General features: G+C 39.0%; 1 protein-coding gene across 1 annotated transcript in view; it reads left to right on the top strand.

Annotated features, from left to right (window-relative positions):
- Positions 1-19088, top strand: part of MCF2L (MCF.2 cell line derived transforming sequence like) — a 194133-nt gene extending 175045 nt beyond the window's left edge. Inside the window, exons 20-33 of the mRNA XM_075265272.1 lie at positions 636-728; positions 808-900; positions 4091-4216; positions 4456-4677; positions 5680-5772; positions 7232-7310; positions 8436-8502; positions 8591-8706; positions 8955-9047; positions 12083-12157; positions 12969-13096; positions 14064-14176; positions 17492-17595; positions 17682-19088. Coding sequence (XP_075121373.1) covers positions 636-728; positions 808-900; positions 4091-4216; positions 4456-4677; positions 5680-5772; positions 7232-7310; positions 8436-8502; positions 8591-8706; positions 8955-9047; positions 12083-12157; positions 12969-13096; positions 14064-14176; positions 17492-17595; positions 17682-17776 — 1497 coding nt within the window. The 3' untranslated portion in view covers positions 17777-19088. The remainder of the gene's footprint in view (positions 1-635; positions 729-807; positions 901-4090; positions 4217-4455; positions 4678-5679; positions 5773-7231; positions 7311-8435; positions 8503-8590; positions 8707-8954; positions 9048-12082; positions 12158-12968; positions 13097-14063; positions 14177-17491; positions 17596-17681) is intronic.
- The last annotated feature ends 1583 nt before the right edge of the window (positions 19089-20671 follow it).

Genomic DNA, 20671 nt, shown 5'->3' with positions numbered 1-20671 from the left:
AACAAACATTTGAATTAGGCCTTGTTCAAATGGCATGCGTGCTATACATTTACAGACAGTAATAAAGCACTAAAGTACTAAACTTTTTCTCTAATTGAACATGGCTATGTGTTACTGGTACTAGAAATGATGCACTAGTATTAGAAATGAAGCAGAAGAGGTATCAACAACCACTTGATAGTTTGTGCTTCATTTAATCAATTTGTCAATTGAATCCCCAGTAGCATACAAGAAGTATGTATATAACATGTATGTATATACATGTATATAACATGTATAGGTATTTTTCAATGTTAATACTGTCACTCAAGAAGACTTCAATATAGTAAAAGGGGTTTTTTTATTTAACCATTTTAATGCTAACCACTAAGACTTATCCAGTGGTCGTCCCATTAAGGAACCTGTTATCAAAGTGCAGTACATTTACAGTACAGTATAGTTAGCTCATATTAGGACAGTATTCATGTCTTATTATATCAACATTGTCATTAAATAATTAAGAATTAACATAATAGTTCAGCAAAGGCTGCTGTATAATAATGTATGCTGAAAGCTATAACAGGACTGAATACATCTGCCACTAGCTGTATATACAGTACATTATGTAATTCATTTATTTGTTTTATAAAACCTAGATGGAAGATTTCCAGATCTATGAGAAGTACTGCCAGAACAAGCCACGCTCTGAGAGTCTATGGCGCCAGTGCTCTGATGCAGCCTTTTTTCAGGTAACATGACAACACTGTCAGAATTATACACAGCATTTAACCTAATGGATCAATTTCAATAAAATGCTGCATTTTGTAGGAATGCCAAAGAAAACTGGATCATAAGCTAAGCCTGGATTCCTATCTCCTGAAACCTGTACAGAGGATAACAAAGTACCAATTGCTTTTAAAGGTATGTAATTGCAAAAATAATAAGTACAGCACTCAAATCTAGTGTAAAACAAGTCCATAAATATACACGGTCACTATCAGTGTTCATGTATATTGCAAAAATGGGTTCCCTACTCAGGATCCTCTCTGCTAATCATAGCAGAGACATAAAGGAAAATCAACTCATCTGTAGCAGAGTTCTCCTGGCTACATATCATGTACACGTGGACGAGCAAAAGGGTAACAATGTTTTCAAAGTTTGACTTTCAGCCTCCATATCTCACAATCCACTACAGCTTTGCAAGGGAGACTTCCATCATTTTATAGACAATCATCTTCGCTATCTCGTACATACATACTTGCAACTATTTAGCATACGTTTACTTTTATAGATTCTTGTCATATAACTGAATTGTTTCTTTTTTTCTCCTTGTGGTGGAAAAATCTTTTTCTTCTTGTATACTACAAATTACTACCTGTTCTCACATTTCCTAATAACTCAGTGTGTTATTAGCTTGATTCCCAAGCAAAAGGTCACTGGTTTAAATTGAGGATCAGCCACAAAAAGGATTTCCTAAGATAAGAGAAATGGCATCATCCAGCTCATCAATAGCGGTGTTTTGGCCAATAAATTGCCAAACTGCATCATGCACGTGCCATGACAGTGGTAACAATACAAAATGAAGTCCATACATCCATTCAAAAGACAAGAGATGACCGTCCAAGAAAAATATCAAAGTGAACAAGTTGGCTCATTGCAAGGTCTATCAGTTCTGGTGTGACAAACATGGCAGTGGAGGTGGATCGTATGCTTCGTAATAGTGAAATCACAGATGTCCATGCAAGAACATGCAGCAAGCTTTACACAAGTCTGGAACTGTAACCTGAATAGAGGTGAAGAAGCCTCAACTTCAAAATTGTCATAAGAAGAAAAAAGTACGATAAGTGGACAGTAGAAAATTAGAAGCAGGTGATTTGGAATGATGAGACGAAAGTTAATAAACTGGACTTTGAAAGGTGCTAATGGGTCTGAAAAAACAAGGTAAAAAGGGGGCTGAAAGATCAAGAAATTGGAGGAACTGTCAGATTTAGTGGAGTAAGCCTGATGATGTGGGGTTGTTTTGCAGCTGGAGGTATTGAATGCTTTTATTATTATCATACTTATATAGCGCCATCATATTCCGCAGCGCTTTACAGACTTTGACAATCACTGCCCCATATAGGTTTCATAATCTCCATTGCCTATCAGTGTGTCTTTGGAGTGTGGGGGGAAACCAGAGTACCCAGAGAAAACCCACGCAAACACTAGAAGAACATACAAATTAGTCGCAGATATTGTCCTAGGCAGGATTAGAACCCATGACTCCAGCACTGCAAGGCTGCAGTGCTAACCACTGAGCCACCGTAATACTTGACCAGGATCGATGGTGGTCTCAATGCTGATCTTTACAACCATATCCTACTTCGTATAGTCGAGTACTATTTGCATGAAAAGGATGACATAGTGTTCCAGCAGTACAACGACCCGAAGCATATGTTGAAATTAATGAAGAAATGGTTCAATGACAATGAAGTGGAGGTGCTGGATTGAACCCCACTATCCCCAGATTTCAACCTATTCGAACACCCAAGTGAGTCAACCAGCATGCACCAATATCAGGAATGTGTAGAAGAGACCTGGGATCAGATTTTGGTCCAGATATACTTGATTGTGATTGAGAGTATGCCCAGAAGGATTCAGGCGGTGTTGATAGCCAAAAGAGCAAAACAGTAACCATGCAGTTACATGACAAGAATCTACAAAACTAATGATATGCTAAATAGTTACAAGTCAAATTTATGTATGAGATAGCCAAGATGATTGTCTATAAAATGATGGAATATTTGAAGCTGTAGTGGATGGTGAAATATGGAGCCTGAAAGTCATAAGTTCAAAATGGGGTTACCCTTTTGCTCATCAGTGTAATTCTTAAATCTACTGTCTTTTGGTATTCCTAAAAATATAAATATAAAATAAGTAAAAACATAATTAAACAGAATATGCCTTGAAAAAAACATGCAGTTGCCCCAAGGTATGAAAAACTCCTATATGTACAATTCACAACCTTCCCAAAATACAGTATCCTACAAATATGTACATGTGAATTGGCAATAAAACACATTTAGTATTTGCTACATACACTGAACCAGTCATTGTACAGTATGTGTGGTACCGCCAAAGATCCACAATAGCAATGTCTAGATAATATATTGCATATATTTCTAAACTAGAGTAATATTCATTGAAGGGAGTCTGCCATGTTCAGTATCGGTGACATGCATTTGTGGCCACAATCACATGAAGCAATGCAGAGATATGAATCTCCTTCTGGATATTCATATCAGCCTGCAAGTGCTCTGGGGACTGGCTCCATTTGCCTACAGACAGCCATGACACAGGCAAGTACTGAACTTATCAATCACAGCTAAAAGAGTGACATTGGAAGGCAATTCCAGAGGAGAATCGGAGCACTTCTATAACATGTAGACAAATAAATATCTTGGCATTGCTTCAGTGGTTTGTGGCCACAATGGTATGTTTCTGCAGCTATTACAGGCCCTACATGGCACTATTATTGATTTGGGAGGTATTTTGGATCTGACAGGCTCCCATTACAGCATGATGTATAACATCAATAATATATGCTACAATGGATACAATACAATAATGTTATCATAAAATGATATGAACAATATATCAAACTGAGATGGACCTTCTAATGGTCCTACAAAGCTTCCAAAAAATGAAATAAAACCATATCAAATTAAAACTGCATAAGCATTGAGTCTTAAAATACTTAGGGTACATATAACTAGTATAGCTAATATATTACGAAAGGCACATTACATGTATTGCCTAAATTGTAGGCAATGATGGAACTGTTGGTGTCATCACCTACCAACAGGTGTTGTAGTCAGTGGGTGACTATGCTTGAGCTTGTTCCTGTGGAGATCACACATTAAATACCAAAGAGTGTGGATTAAAAGAAGACACAGGAGAGAGACAAATATATTCTATAGATTTCTGCAGGAAAAATCCTGGAATAATGTGGGTTATCAACAGTTCTTTGTATAGATGAAATACAAGTACTGTAGCTATAGCAAAGGCAGTTACTCAGCAGCACGATAGATGTAGAAATATCCCTAATGGAATGACTGTGTGTTCTGTTTAGGAAATGCTGAAGTACAGTAAGAACTGTGAAGGCGCTGAAGATCTGCAAGAAGCTTTGGCTTCTATTCTTGGCATTCTCAAAGCTGTCAATGACTCCATGCACCAAATAGCTATCACTGGATATGAAGTAAGTGACACTTTTATAATCCGTACTGCATTGAACGCATTGCTAACTTTGATTTATTAAAGCATTTGCTTCACATATTTGCAAAGAAGATATATATTATGTATGTTATACATTTTACCTTTTTTTTTGCATTTTCATTCAATCTATTTTCACCAATGAGTTAAAAGTTGCAATGTATTTTCTTTTGTGCATATTCCTGGAATGGGTTAGTAACCGTTAATTTCCAATCTACATTCCAGGGGAACTTGAATGATCTTGGCAAACTTTTGATGCAAGGGTCCTTTAATGTATGGACGGAACATAAAAAGGGACATTCCAAAGTAAAGGACCTGGCAAGATTTAAACCAATGCAAAGGCATTTGTTCCTGCACGAGAAGTCTGTACTGTTCTGCAAGAAGAGAGAAGAGAATGGGGAGGGATATGAAAAGGCTCCATCTTATAGCTTCAAACATTCCTTAAATGTAAGTATATCAGGAGCACAGTCCCATATTCATGTACATTGACAAGTATATGCACTATTTACGTTTGTTTTTGGGGTTTTTTTACCGAATGCTTTTATGTGGTAAATAATATGATTAAAAAAAAACAATTGAACTCCAAATGGACATAGCATACTAAGTACCAGCGCCCACCATCAGGGCACCAACAACTGCAATCTTTACTGCATCATCTTTATTATTTTGGTTAGGTTATTCTTCCCTGGTGTTATTACTCCACTTATGAACCTGGCAAACTGTATATCAGCCAGGGAAACGCATGAGAGATTTGGATGTTAGGAGTAGGGAACTTACTCGGGCTGACAGTTTATATGGCTGACACGATCAAGCCCATGTGTTCCTTATTATATGTGGGTAGTGGCTCATCTGCCATTATCTTCAACTAATTTTAACTAGCTTTTGGGTAGTTGTCCTTTATATAGGCGCCCATCTACTGTACTTCTTTGGCCTATTACTGGATAATAATTTTTGTGGTGGCAGTGGGAGTTGGATTGCATCACTACATAGGGAAAGACTATCTCTCTTGTGACTTGTCTTTAAACTAGTGTGCAGTGTTCATACCTTCATTTTTGGTCTAGTAATAGAGTCATATATCAGGGTTTTAATAGTAATTAATAAAATTTAGTTTTAGATCCCCTTGGCCATTTTAGTGATAGTTTATCAAACCCCCAATGGATAGTTTTCCAGAGCATGCATTAAACATGTGGGAGAATACAATGTGAAAAGAGTCTCACGTGCCTGAGTGAAGTTTATTTGGAGCACAATTGTTTGCTTGTCAGTTTGCCGTCTGGGATGAACGGGACATTTTAATAATCAGGCCAAGGCTTGTCACTTTTCTAGGGCAACTACTACAGTATTCCTGTAATATATGTATAATGTATGTGTGCATTGTAACAACCTCAAACCAGTCACTTTGTGTAATAAAATCTTATGCTTATTTTTACTTTTTTTTTTTATTTTGGCCAGATGGCATCTGTTGGAATTACAGAGTATGTGAAAGCAGACAATAGGAAATTTGAAATCTGGTACAATGCAAGAGAAGAAGTATATATTGTGCAGGTAATGTTTGTTTGGTGACGTAATCCTCACCGAAGATCATTTTCATGAGTGTTTTGTGGTTTATAATAAGAATAATTGAGGGTTCATGGAGTATGTCACAGTGAGTACACGTGGTCTGATTTATATATAGGAATTGGGATTTTGGCAAGGAAAACAAGGTACGATATACAAATATTGAGTCTCTTCTAGCCACCTGCTTAATATTTATTGTATATACAAATATTGTACATTGAGGAACTGAGATCTGACTTAGTCCCTGATTGAGATGATCTGCTAATGGTTTCCTGTGCGGGTCTAAAGCTGGCATACATATGAGATAGCTGTCGGACTAATGCTAGTTTGGCCCACAGCTATCTTGTCTGAATCCCCAAATGTATATACTCTCAACATAGCAAGTTATGTAGAGTTGGGAGGACCCTATACACATTAGTCAACCAAACCTGCTGAAAGAGGCAAGTTCATCTTACATACATCTATTGTGGGTGTCCATACATTTTCAGGGAATCTCTGTTGATTATGATGGGACCAGCCAATCAGTTAATGAGTATGGGGGTATCTGGATTTCCTGCCCTTAATGGTAGATGTCATTCGCCTGGTCCATTTGTTCTCAAGAGAGAGGTCGCACAGGAGGTGTCTAGCAGTTGTATATTCCCATCTCCCTATTGAGAACTAGCCGAGTGTGCATGTGTATAGGAGTTTGTGGGGAGGTTAATTGTGTGAAAGGATTAGTTATCAGTGGAACACTGTCTGTGGTGTGTGGCTAACTTAACAACAATCTACTAAGCTCCAACATCACACAGGAATTGTATTCAGGGGCTTTTTGTTACTTATTGACCCAAACACTTTCACAACAGTTGCTTTACTAATGCATCTCCAACAATAACCCCGCATTCATAGCTGTGAGCTGTGGGTCTGTCCACTATGTCTATATAAAACACTTGCTGAAGGTAGCTGCTTTTTGATTCCATGTCCTATCCCCTAGTCGTCTTGCATTAGTAATAGTTAAATATATAAACTGTTCACATAAAAAAATGTTTTATACCCTTTGACTACACAAAGGGTATAAAAGACAAAAATAAACTATTATTCTGTAACTTAACAGTCTAATAGTGTATAGCAATTTAATTATATCCAAGGAATTAAGTTATAACATGACATCTAGTCCTGGAAGCAGGACTTTTCTCTCCAAATTTTTTGGGTGGAAAACAGCCAGACCCCATCACAGTCTATGGCATCCGCAGGTTTCCGTGTTTTGGGTCCCCAAGAGGACCTGAAGAACAGAAACCCAAGTTCAGGTATGAACCTAGAGCAAATAGGTTCAGACTGGCCGTATAGGTTGTCACAATATTATTGGACTATTCTTCTGTCTGCGTTCCATGTATCTCAAAACTTTTGTATTTGTAGAATAGATGTAGAGAAGCTTCGCTCCCATACAAAAACCAATTTTATGTTTTTACAGGCACCAACATCTGAAATAAAAGCCACCTGGGTAAATGAAATCAGAAAGGTATTGACTAGCCAGCTCCAGGCTTGTAGAGGTAACTGTGTATTATGTGTATTTATTTCACCTTATTAAAGATATTACTTTAAATGATTTCTATGTCTCTCCTTTCTTATGGGCACACATATCTGTCCCTTCACTACTTTTTCCAAGGGCTGTGACCCCACTTCGCCTGTTATTTTCAGCAAATGCCGACATGATTTATTTATCATGCTCCGTGGTTGTGGATTGCATTGATTTGGACATTAATCTTGCTGATCTAGTGTGTCCTATAAATACCCATTAGTTGCCCAAAATATAGTACTTTAAATGAGTACGGTATTTCCAAATGGGGCATATCTGCAAAACAGGCAGGGATCCACATCTATCTCAAAACGGACTCTATTGTCTCAATGAATGGTGAAAGCCAAATCTCTCCATTGACAATGAATGTAAAGTGAGCCCCATTCTCAAAATATGTGTGAGTTCCAGAGGTGGACCCTACATATTCTGTGCAGATGCTATAAATTTCTCATATGGAAATGCCTATTTAAGCAATAATATGGTTAGAAATGAAGAGCATGTGAGCTGTAAACTTGTAGTTTATTGATAGAATAAACGTCAGCCCTTAATGAGGGTTCCATATCCGGACTTAGTGATGATATTCATGGGTAACCTTACTTGCCTTGATACCAAAATGAACGGTATAAAAGTGACAATTTTCTGTGGGTTGTATTTGGTAAAAAAAAGGCTGTAGTGATATCACATTTGTATGCTATTGTAATACCATGGGTTACACTGAGACTTGAGTAAACCTGCTAAAATGTCTAGTGATAGAGAATGAGGATGTGTTAGAATCCAGCAGGTTTGGATTTCTGCTAACTATTGTGTTGCAATTGCAGTAACTTAGGGGTTGCAGTGGTGATGTAATTGTGATGTAGCAATGCAACATTGCAATCTTTATGTGATATCTTGTCCAAACATTCTTGTTTAGCCCTTGTCTAATGGTCATGGGTATGTGGATAAGAGAACATGAGAAGATCTAGAAAAAGAATCTGCTATTACAGATGTTGCATATCCCTCAGGAAATCTTAAGATTACAAAAATATAATTTTTGATGAAATGAATTCTGCTCATTTTTTGTAATTCTTTATACATAACTCATACCGATATATGTCTGCAGAGGCCAGTCAACACAAGTCAGTGGAGCAAGCCAACAGTTCTCCATTACCTACTCCATCTAGCACCAGGTAAGTATATGAAGTACAGACCGGAGTAAGAGTCACAGTGCGCGTCTTCGCAAGGATACTGACGTTTTACAATCCATTTTTCTTTCAGTCCTTTGAGAAGTAAGTCTGGAAAGATCAAAAAACTGGAGGAAAGAAAAACTGAGCCTTTAATAAGCCCTGACACCACTTTAGTAAACTTACCAAAGTACCTAGAGAAAGGTAAAGGTGAGTAATATGTCCTGCAATTGATGTTATTTGTATAACAGATATGGATAAAACATTCATGTGACTTATGAGAGCTTAGATGGTAGATACATAGCTACAACCCTCTAGCACCCTATAATATACTCTAATCGAATGGCTGTGCTTTTGATGCCTTACACCTCTGTTGGTCTACCTACTGCTGCATGTATATATGTGTGTGTTCTACATGGCTCTTTTTCTTTTGTCTCCTGTGTCTCTCTCATTTCTAGATGGCACAGTAACTAGCCCTACCTCAGAATCTTCTGCAGTTTCAAAAAAGCGCTTCACTTTGCAGGGTTTTCCTAACCTCAAAACTCAGAAAGGTAATCTAAGGCCAGCTGGATTCTATGCACTAACCATACTATCCTCTGCTTTTCTTAATATTTCTTATCATTTCTTCTACTAATATTTCACATAATATGCAGTGAAGGCATAAAGGGGTATTCCCCTGGGACATGTATGGCATATCCACAAGATGCCCCATAGATTCTGGTCCCACCTCTGGTCTCTGATGGCCGCCCTGTGGCAGTGAGAGGAGAATACACCACGTGTGCAACTCACTCCTTTCAATACTATGGAACCTCTGAGCCAAGTTGAGAGATGAGGATTAGATACCCCTGTTTTTGATAAAGATTCAGACCCCAGAGGGGAATAACTTCATAAGGCCAAACGATAAATGTCCTAGGGAGCCTTCACATGATGTAACGCTGCACTCATTCTGATCATAAAAAGACGTTCAGAATGAGCGCTAAAAAGCAGCTCCCATTGACTTCAATGGGAACCGGCATATGTGCGCTCTCCATTGAAATCAATGGGAAGCTTTTTTTTCCCTATGCTTTCAATGTATTACGCGCATATCACATTGAAAGCATAGGATAAAAAGCCTCCCATTGATTTCAATGGGGAGCGCACGTATGCCGGCTCTCATTCAAGTCAATGGGAGCTGCTTTTTACGCGCTCATTCTGAATGTCTTTTTACGATCAGAATGAGCGCAGCGTTACATCGTGTGAAGGCCTCCCTAAGATGGGTTTTCCTCTTTACAGTGTAGTTCCAGTTACATAATGTGCCACGTCACGTGTCCATTGACAGCACTGACGGCAGGGTGGTCTCAGAGAATATATGAAAAGGACCCTGCATACATTGCCTGCCAACCACAGTCTTTTCAGTAGAGTTGTTAGACTAGATCTATTTCACAATACTCTGCTCAAAGTAGAACTGCCACTAATCTGAGAAAAAGGAGGGAAAGTAAACTTGGTAGGCCATAAACCATGCATTTAGTTATAATACTGGCACATAAACAACATTTTTGCACAGTGAGGAAAATGTATTAATATAAGCCCACCTTCAACTTTAAATGGGTTATCCAAGATTAGAAATATATCCCTACCTCCTTCCAAGTTTTGCGTGTTGTTGCAGCTCACTGCACTTTTAATGATAGTCAGATGCAGTACCCAACACAAGCCATGGAGCGGTGTGCCGCTGTTTTCCAAAGTCAGAAGCCCTGTGCCCTGTTTTTCTAATCCTTATACACCACTTTAACAGTATGGAAACCCTGAGCTCATCTAATTGTGAAAAACGGCCACATTAATGAAGCAAATATATAAAAGAAAGATAGTGAAGATGTGTGAAGAATATTGCTTCCATTAATTCACAACCATTGTGAATTAGTAAATGTACTGTACTTATGGAATAGTAGTTTGGTCACCCTCGATAGATGTTACCCTTATTATTGATTTAATGGAAATTGTACTTTTCACACATCTGTTAGTGCACCATATATACATTTAATCAGCATGATATGCAGAATATATTATTATATTTAAATGCACTATTAATCACCGCTACAAAACTGCAGCAACGGTGGAATTGTCCTGCAGTTTAGTAGCAATTAGAGCAATAAACTGCAATTTGGACATCTAAAAAGAGCCTTTGTCAAGTATTTCTTTAGTGTGTTACTAAAATTAAACTAGTCCTATTCAAAGGATCTGCCTTCCAGCCTATTAATCTCCATTGTTATTAATAATCTCTGATCCTGTTTTTCATTTACTAAACAGAAATATGTGTTATAGCCTTTGAGTTTTTCTGGAATGCAACTATACTCCAAAGCTGTTCCATAAATCTTAGGACATTGGGTAGTAATCTCAGTTTCCAGACTTAACACCTTAGAAGAACTTTGCTGACTCCTATATTGTCCAACCTATACTATGCTTGTGCTTTCATTTAGTGCTAGTAGGAACCTTTGTTTTTTCAAGTCCTCTGCAAGCGTTTGCAGCTTCAAGTATTTTTCTTTACGTTTAACTTTGGAAGTAGGAGAAAGTAAACTGTTTAAATTGAAGCAATATTCATGAACTTCTGTAAAACTGTTTTGTAAGGGGCCCAGTATTAAATAGAAGTAGAATTCTTTGCAACTTAGGACTGCAATAGCCAATCCACCAGAAAAGTTTGATCTGATTTGGGGCTTCAAACAGTGGGACCTTCATTCACCTATAATAGTGGGTGGCCATCGGCAAAGTGCATTCGCAATTTAGGCCTGTTTAAGATACAGAAAGCACCATACCAGCTAGAGAGTTTGATAACGTAAGTCCTCTAGTAAGCCCTTCTTTGGGATATCTATGATACGTGCATTGCTAATCTTTTGTCATACTATCTGCTATCGGTTCACACCTGCATTCGGGCTATTCTGTTTCTCTGAAATATGCGGAGAGAAAAAGCCTTCAAGTAGCAGTTTTCTCTCTGCATTTTTTGTACGGGAACCGAGCGGAAACCACACAGACCCCATTTTAGTCTATGGGGTTTGCAGGTTTCCTAAGGTAACCTCATTTTTATGCGGATAGGATTGCATTCAGGGGTCCCCAAACGGACTTCCCGAACGGAAACCTGAATGCAGATGTAAACCTGGCCTAACAGAACTCCCAATAGGCTTGAGATGCAGACATTTACTAGGCTGGCATCCACTGCATCTTCAGAAGACTTGGATGTTTTCATGTACAATACATAAATCAAAATGATCATTCATATGTCAATGCCTAGAAGATCTTTAAATTAGAGCATCCACTAATATGTTACTGAGTCCAGTTGGAGCTACAAAGTGACAATAACGTTAACGTTAGTATGGGGTTCTCCTTATAAGGGCCATGTTACAAGAAGTGGTTGGCATAAGCACAGTATACATTTGTGGCTGGACAAAATAGGCATCTAAAATGTCTAAATTACAATCTACAGTATCTGTACATTTAGCAATGCAGACTGCATCCCACACAAACTCAAAGGTATGAACTGTACACATTTATCATTCTATCCTCTTTGGATCTTCAATACCTGTGTTTCTATGTTTTTTTCCTGTTCATCCTCCGGCAGCTTCTCCTACCAGCCCTGACAAAAAAACTAAACGCCATGAAGTAAAGAGTGACCCAACTCCATTTGGTTTAAGAGGTAGAGTGATTCAATGTTTCATTTTTCAGATTCTTATTATGACATGGGCCAAGTGTTTTTATCACGTATGAACATTCGTCTTCGGTATTCTTGCTCATAGTAGCCGACAGCAACCTAGAAATATGGTTGTATGTTTGTTCTGTATAACCTGTTTTTGTGTTCGTGTTACCTTCTGTTCAAGCAGGATTGGGTCATCTGTATTTCTTAAGTTAAAAAAACCCTTAGCGTGTTATTGTAAAAAATTATGTAATGTACAATAGCCATCAAATAGTGCTATTAGAATTAGAAACTTAATACAAGCTCTTTCACAGATACTGTTTCAGTTCTCACTCTGACAAAGTCAAAATGGCTTAGTACATCTCACCTGACCTTAGCAGACATGCGTCGAAGAGGTATAAGAAGTGAATTTGGTTTTATTTGCAGTGGATATGTTTTTTTCCTCTTGTGATATATTCACGCAACACCCAAATCAGTTTTTTTTATTGTTAGTGTGGCAGTAGTGGGAGCAACTTTAAGGAAGCACGGCTTATTAATCGTGCACATACTTAACCTTTATCCTTTTATTGCAAGGAAAATTAGACGTCATCTAAATTGCATGTAGTTTCTGAGTGCAGTGGACTTCCATGGTGTGCATACTTGAAAGCAGAGGCAGCATTATGTGCCACTTTATTTCTGAATAGTACAGCATGTGCATCACAATACGCATGCCAGCATATTTACTGTATAAAAAAGGGCACAAAATATATTGGCTTCTAGCATACAAAGGTTTTGGGGTTTTTTATAATCAACATGTGATTTTTTTCATTATTAGGTTGGAACAGGACATCTCAGTCACTAGATGTTTCAGAAGAAAATAATGATGGATGGTCCAGTGGAGAAGATCCGATCAATTCCTCAGATGCAGAGGATGAAGCAACAGAAACCACAGATAAAAAGCTGGTAAACACCATAGAATACCAATACCATATGAAAAAATAGACTTGCTTCTCTTTTAGTTACCATATAGGCATAGCGATAATAGAAATGTGATGGTTGGGTTTTTAAGGGGTCTTGAAGACCTCCATGGCCTATTCTTAGGATATTTTTATTTATTTCTGTCTATCTAAATATTGGATCTGGTGGGATCCTCAAATGCCCCACTAATCTGTGGTTTTCAGATCTAGAAGAAGATGGCTCCATACACTATGTAATGGCCATTCCACTCTACTGAAGCTGATCTCCTAATAGTGTAGAATGGCCAGTGCACACTGTAGAGAGCAGTCTACTTCCAAGTCCTTACACTGTGTACACTGAAAACAGCTGATAGTGGAGGTGTCGAGTGTTGGACGCACACAATCCAACAATGATGATCTATTCTCAATAAACTGAGTATTATATTAGCTCACTAACAACAAAACTTCAAGATGAATTTAGTTGTGTGGACGTATACAGTTGTGGCCTTTGGCCTGCAAATTGTGTTGTACTTAAGCAGATAAATGTAAGAAATGCAGCAAACTGCATTGTTCCTTGATATCATCAGTTGGATGTCCCAAGAAAGGGGTTAACTGTTGGTGTAACCTCACTAGTTTCTCTTGCATCTCATCTGCTGAGAAATAGAACATAGCCATTACATCTGCCAATAAATAGGACCAAGAAGAGCCATCTTCCTGGAATATATGGCACACACTGGAATGTGTAGCAGTTTTTAATTTCTTGCTGATAGTATATCAATCTCAGTAAAAAGTCTCAGACATAGCGGTATAGTATAGGCCCATAACAGTTTATGGATGCCATACTACAGATCCATAAAACACAGGCCTTATGAAAACATTCTAATGGGGCTGCAGAGGGTAAAAGGATCTCCAAAACTTTTTTTTGTGTGTTGAAGAGCTACTTGTGAAATATGTTTTTTTTTTTGTGATTTCAGAGTCCAGGTAAATATACTGTTGTTGCTGACTGTGAGAAACGTGGCTTAGAGGACCTGCCAGTGAAAAGTGGAGATGTAGTTCAGCTGATACGTGAAGAAGAAGATGGAGTGTGGTACGGCTTGATTACAACTATATATTTTTTTTTTTTTATAGGCCCAGAATCTAAACAAATAATCGTGACATTGATTTTCCCAATAGTACATTGCTGTAGAACAGTGTTTACTCTTGCCCAATGTGATTGCATGCTGTTCACACTGAATAGTTTTATCTGGTAAATGACATGTACATTAAACAATGGAATTCTAACTTATAATCATTTAATCATAATGAAGAACTATGTCAGATGCACAGGGGTGAACCTGCGCCTTTCGCTGTCCGAGGCGGATGACAGAAAGCCCCCCCCCCCGGGAGGAGGGGGAGGAGCGGAGGGGGCGGGGTGGAGTGAAGGGGGTGGGGTGGAGCGAAAGGGGCGGGGTGGAGCGAAAGGGGGGGCATTAGCAGGCAGGGAGAGGACCTGCTCTCTGCCTGAGCGTGAGGGGAGGCCGCTGGAGCAGCGCTGCTCCAGTGGCCTCCCCAATCCACCGCTTGGTGCTAAGCCAGTCCAGGACAGCTTGTCCTGCAAAAATGCCGCCCTCCCCTGGGCCCTGGCATAGCGCCGCCTGAAGCGGTCGCTTCAGGTCACCTCATGGGAGGTGCGGCGCTGCAGATGCAGTTATGTGTATATTCATATGACCAAATACAAGATATCTACTATTTATCTGACTGGACTAGAGCTAGATATTTGTGTGTGGTGACATTACCATGAATAATTTGTACCCACACAAGGTCTACATCATCAGATTGTCTCGGCAGTGCAGCCCCAGACATTTGACTTGTTACTCTACAGTAGAACTCCACAGAGGTCCTCAGCAGTGTCATGTGACCAGCAATCAAACTTCAACTACTACAGCATCTTATTTGTGAACAGAAAGCCAGATTCTTCATTCATTCATTCCTATGTAACCCACGCCAAAGCTGCTCTCTTGGAGTGAATAGAGGAACTGCATTTTGGTCCACAAGATGTTGTCCCAGCTGGAGAGTCTGATTGATGGCCACATGACATGGCTGAGGACCAGGGAATGGCTAACTTTTTATACTGCCACTGTTTTTTTGTTTTTTTTTAATGATACATTAAGGTTTCTTATAAAAAAAATTTTTTTAAGAAGGGAGTAGGTATTCGATCGAATACTATGGTATTTGAAATACTTGTGCTCGATCGAGTACCACTCACTATTGGAATGGAAAAGTTTGATGCAGAACCAGCATTGATTGGCCGAATGCTATACAGTTGGCCAATCAACTCTGGTTCCTCCTACCTTTAGAAGTCTTCTCCGTGCAGCTTCCCCGCGGTGTCTACTGCCTCTGAATTCACTCTGCCAGGCATCAGGCCTGGGCAGAGCCGACTGCGCATGTCCGTTTGTAGTGCGGGCATGCGCAGTTGGCTCTGCCCAGGCCCGATGCCTGGCAGAGTGAATTCAGAGCCGGAAGATGCTGCGGGACGCTGCACGGAGAAGACTTCTCGGAGGATCCAGCCCGACCCTCACTCGTGGACTTGGTAAGTATAATTTGATTGAACGTTGCCTACTCCTGAAACAAGCATTTTCCCCCCATAGACTATAATAGGGTTCGATATTCGATTCGAGTAGTCGAATATTGAGGAGCTACTCGAAAGGAATATCGAATCTCGAACATTTTACTGTTCGCTCATCTCTAGTAGGGAGCAATTAAAGAGTCTTTCATACATGCCTGTCTCTAGTATTCATCAGAAACCTGAATGTACTGTATATGCTCAGCAAAAAAAAAAAAAAGAGGGGGGGGGGGCTAGTGGATTTACTAAGCTAAATATGCCAAATTTCTGCCCAACACCTGGTGAACATGTCTTGTTCTTAAAAAATCAAAAAAGAAAGCTCAGCTCACCCATATATATCTTGGTTCCATAGGCTGTATAATATGTCTGGGGTGCACGGCACAGACACTCTATTCCGAAAGTGTCTAGTAATCCAATAAACATGAAGAAAAAGATGTCCGGCAGCTCTCCGATAAAATATAACTTTTAATGAAAAAATGTCATAAAATAACAAAAAATTGACATAGCACAGATGTGCTATGTCAATTTTTTGTTATTTTATGACATTTTTTCATTAAAAGTTATATTTTATCGGAGAGCTGCCGGACATCTTTTTCTTCATGTTTAATGTCTTGTTCTTGCTTATGATGTGTTTGAGACACTTCTAGCGGATCGCTGGACAATTTTGAAAGTGTCTGGAAAAGGGGGCATAGCTTAGAAGTGCCTTTTATATATGCCATATGAGTCTGAAGTAAGCCAACCAAGATGTGGCATAAGGAAAAGTGTCTAAATGTCTTTTAAAATATGGTAAATCTATGTAGAGTGTGGACTATTATAATAAATTTGGAGTATCTTCTGCCTGGTCTAGTTTTAATACAGCGTTAATAAATGTTCCTCATTGTATCATGTCTGTTATTTAATACAATAGTGTTGTAAGTAATTATCCAATGAACAGTTAAAGGGATTGTCTAGGTACCTAAAAAAAAAAAAAAAAAAATGATGATGGATGGATGGATAGATAGATAGAATTATTTATCTATCTATCTATCTATCTATCTATCTATCTATCTATCTATCTATCTATCTATCTATCTATCTATCTATCTATCTATCTCTCTAAGTCCCCTTTACAGGTCCCCCTTTCTAGTGCCGGCAGCTTGATCCCTGCAGTTTTCGGTCCGGTTCTTGCCAGATTTGGCATGGTCACATTTCATTTCCATTCAGATCAACGTTGCAGCCAATAACTGGTGACCTATGCAAATATAACACGTGTCTGCAGAGGTCAGAGCAGTTGTGTTATTTGTTTACTGGTTGACCTCAGCAAAAAAAGAAACATCACAACTTTTTCTAGCATGTACCAAAACCTACAGGAATATGGCTGCCAGCACTGAAACGGGTCAGATAAAATGTACATTAAATGTAGAAATTGTAAAGCCATGTTTTTTTTTTGTTTTTTTTTTTAAAAACTAGGAGTTAGACAACCCCTTTAACACAGAGCAGCTTCTCTCACTTCCTTCCACCCCATCACTGAGGGTCCAGCTGAAGTATACAATTTTTTTTTATTAACATTAGTGCATTAGTATGTTTTATATATACTGATAAATAAAACAATCCTTATGTCACCTGAGTTAATGCTGTGACTCTGCAACTTCCATGAATTCTCCCAACGCTTGCAACGTCCCTAGCCCAATGTATCTTTGCTTTTTTCGAGATTACATCAGGAGTTTAACAGTAAATCTCAGTTCTGAGATGTGATTAGATTAACTGTCATTATCTGTTGAAAGAAACATCCATGTTTACTTATTGCTTGATGTACTGCAGGTATGTGAAAAATCTGAGCACCAACAAGGAAGGATTAGTGCCTGCCAGCAACCTGCTGATACTCATTGGAGCTTCCAAGTCGGTGCATTCACTAAGCAGCTCTGGTAGGAGTCTCTATTGCTTACCTATGTTTACAGTAGATTATCTAAGGGCATGCACTGATAATATGTCTTTGTTTTACATTGTATAGAATCAGGAACTGCTTCCAGCACTTTAAGCACCTCATCCAGCTGCAGTGAAAGCTGCAATGCCAGCAGCACCAGCTTTTCTGATATCAAGAGCTGAAGGGGATCAGAGTTTGTACAAATCAGGTTTGTCATGGACGGGTGATCCCAGACTTCAGGCCAAGTGAGATGAGCTGGAAGAATGAAGAAAAGGCAATGTTCTGGGTACAGAGTAATCGTACGCCTGCGTCCTTGCCTCGATTTCATGTTCCTCTAAGAGGCCAATGTGGAAAGAACCAGGCAGGATGGTATTCATTGATGTCTTGTGCCAGACCCATATTCTTACACCGCACTTAGTTCAGTTTACAAATCTATAAACAGTATTTACTCCGTCAACATTTCACCCTTACTGTGGAACATTTTATGACCCCTTTAGGACATATCGGGCATAGGTGCCATAATTTTGCTCCATGGTATGTTTCTACCAGTACGCGTAGTTCTCTGCTGCTGGATGTAAAGATTAACCTTAAAGGACTTCTTTTCCTTCTGAAACTTTTTACTGAGACCATCTTGTGAAATTTATGGCTGTTAACGTTTGTAAAAGAACACAATTGTCAAGTTTTTCATGGCATGACAATTTATTACAGATATTTTTCCACCGGCCAAGCATTTGTAGCTGACATGGCTGTGTCGAGTGATGCCTATGAAGTTGCTGTAGCAGAGCTGAGATGGTTAACCAGCAGAGGATGGGGCAGCTGTCCATTTTCTATTATTCATAGGCGATATTTTTATTGGTGTACAGAAACTAAACCGGAAATGATTCACTGATCAGCACTTTTATATTTATATAGTGAAATGGAATAGACTGCATATGTCTATAGAGAAAATGGATCACAGCAAAGGATAAAGGGTAATAAATTGCATTACCCATGGTTCATTTCTGCTACTAAAGAATGTGTACATGGAAATCTAGTGAATTTGGGAATCCTGCCAGATATTTACAGGATCAGCACCCAATAACTGTGTTTAGTGATCTGCTTACAGGGATTATCCCTTCTCTTCCTCTGTCCACCACTGCCAGTCTCTTCCACTTTACCTCCATGATGCTGCATATGCTTCAGTGACATTTTTGTCTATAGGGATGCCACATGCTTTTGATATGTTGCTCCTAACTACGAAATAATCACTGGGACATAGGGCTGATGGAAAAGGTGGCCTACTTATTCAATACCATATGCATCATAGAGACTGAAGACACAATGGAAACCAGTGGTGGGGCAAAGGTAAAATGCACAAGGGAATTACAATGCACAATTTATAGATATTTTATCAATCATTTGGCCATTTTTAGAAGGCAAGACCATTCCTTTAATCTAGTTTTTTCTTGCTGACATACAGGTATCTATTCCAACCAATTATATTGTTAGGTTAACATGACAGAAATTTGGCGCCGAGTAAAGATCCACCGCCCAGCTATTTCAGTGGGAGTCAGACACTTGTTTTTCTCCTAACTGAAAAAAAATCACCTAGAAGAAAAAACAAGTGTCCTTCCCAATCTACAGATGGATTCAGCCAAGCCTCCCACTGAAGTGAATAGGAAATCTTTTTTTGGAGTTTGCATGGCAGGTCTTCCCGCAAAATCTGCCTTGTGAATTTACCTATATGCTGTTCTTTTTTCAGCGGATACTGTTGTGTTCAGGCATGAAAAGGAAGAGTTTCAAGTTTGTATTAGAGCACAATTGTATGGGTAAAAAAAAAAAAAAACCCTCTAAAAATACCTTCTTTTGTAGGAAATAAGATAAAGTTAGTGTTCATTATAAACTAAGTTGTTTAGACGCTGCCACAGCTGGATGTCCATGCTGTGGCAGCGACTAAAATCCCACCCATCAATAGTGGTCCATGGCTGCCCAATTTTGAAAGTAATACCCCAGATTTAATGTCAGTATGGGTACATATACCTGAATTTGGCTGTAAGCAACTGTTCCAGTATGGACAACCAACCTTATTCTAATCTTTCCTTCTACATATTTTGCCTGAGAACATGTTACATTGACCAATTGTGACAGGTAAATACAATTGACTAATAAGGGGCATTATTCTATTAATTGATCTTTATTTCTTTAGCTATAAGGGCTTTTGAACAAGGCCATATTATATCTCCATACCACCTTTGAGGTTTTGGTCATTACTGTTCTGCCCTATGACTTCCCTTTTCAAAAAAAAAACCAAGGCATACTCAATACAGTTTTATATGTTTGATGGTATTCTATTGTAGAAGCAAAGAGAAGACCTCTCCATATTTACAGCACCGCACAGTGCCAGTATAGTACTACATGGAGACCGTCTGGCGTCTTACTAGGAAGGCTAACAACCTCTGTTCACAACTGTAGAGTGTCTGTAGGCACAAGATGCATGGCCCCTTCGCTGGATTTACATGGTTTTGTAATGGTGTAAAACCTGCACATGTGAATACAGTCTTAACCATGTTTACAAGAAAGATAGTTATGTCCTCACAGTATAATGTGTGGTATGTGTAGAATACATTGTGGTTTTGCTATACAAACACTAATTATATTGCACTGTGCATTTAGCAACTATTGAATTTGTCAGTAGGTTAGGGTACAATATGGCGCAATATGTTATTAAAGGGAACCTGTCAGGTGGTTTTTCACCATAAACTGGCTCCATCATGTGCAGGATAAAGTAACTCCCTTTCTATTGGTGCCCCTCTATAATCTTTCTGCTGCAACAAAGTGACGTTATAATTATCTGAAAGCATAACAGATCAGATGCGAATTAACCTAAGTAGCCACGGGGGTGGGGAGCAGCTTCACGCTACTCACACTGTCAACTGTTCAATCCTAGCTCCTTGGCCTGATTGACATCGCTCTAATGACAGGGAGTGAGAAGGCTGTGAAGGAGATGTCAGTCGCGTCTAGCAGAAGTGGACAGTGTGACTAGTCTGATGCTTCTCCCCACCCCCTGTGGGTTACTTTGCATCTGACTTTTTATCTTT

Source organism: Leptodactylus fuscus, chromosome 2 (genome assembly GCF_031893055.1).
Source record: "Leptodactylus fuscus isolate aLepFus1 chromosome 2, aLepFus1.hap2, whole genome shotgun sequence".
NCBI classification, from domain to species: domain Eukaryota; kingdom Metazoa; phylum Chordata; class Amphibia; order Anura; family Leptodactylidae; genus Leptodactylus; species Leptodactylus fuscus.
This window is presented reverse-complemented; position numbering and strand designations above follow the sequence as displayed.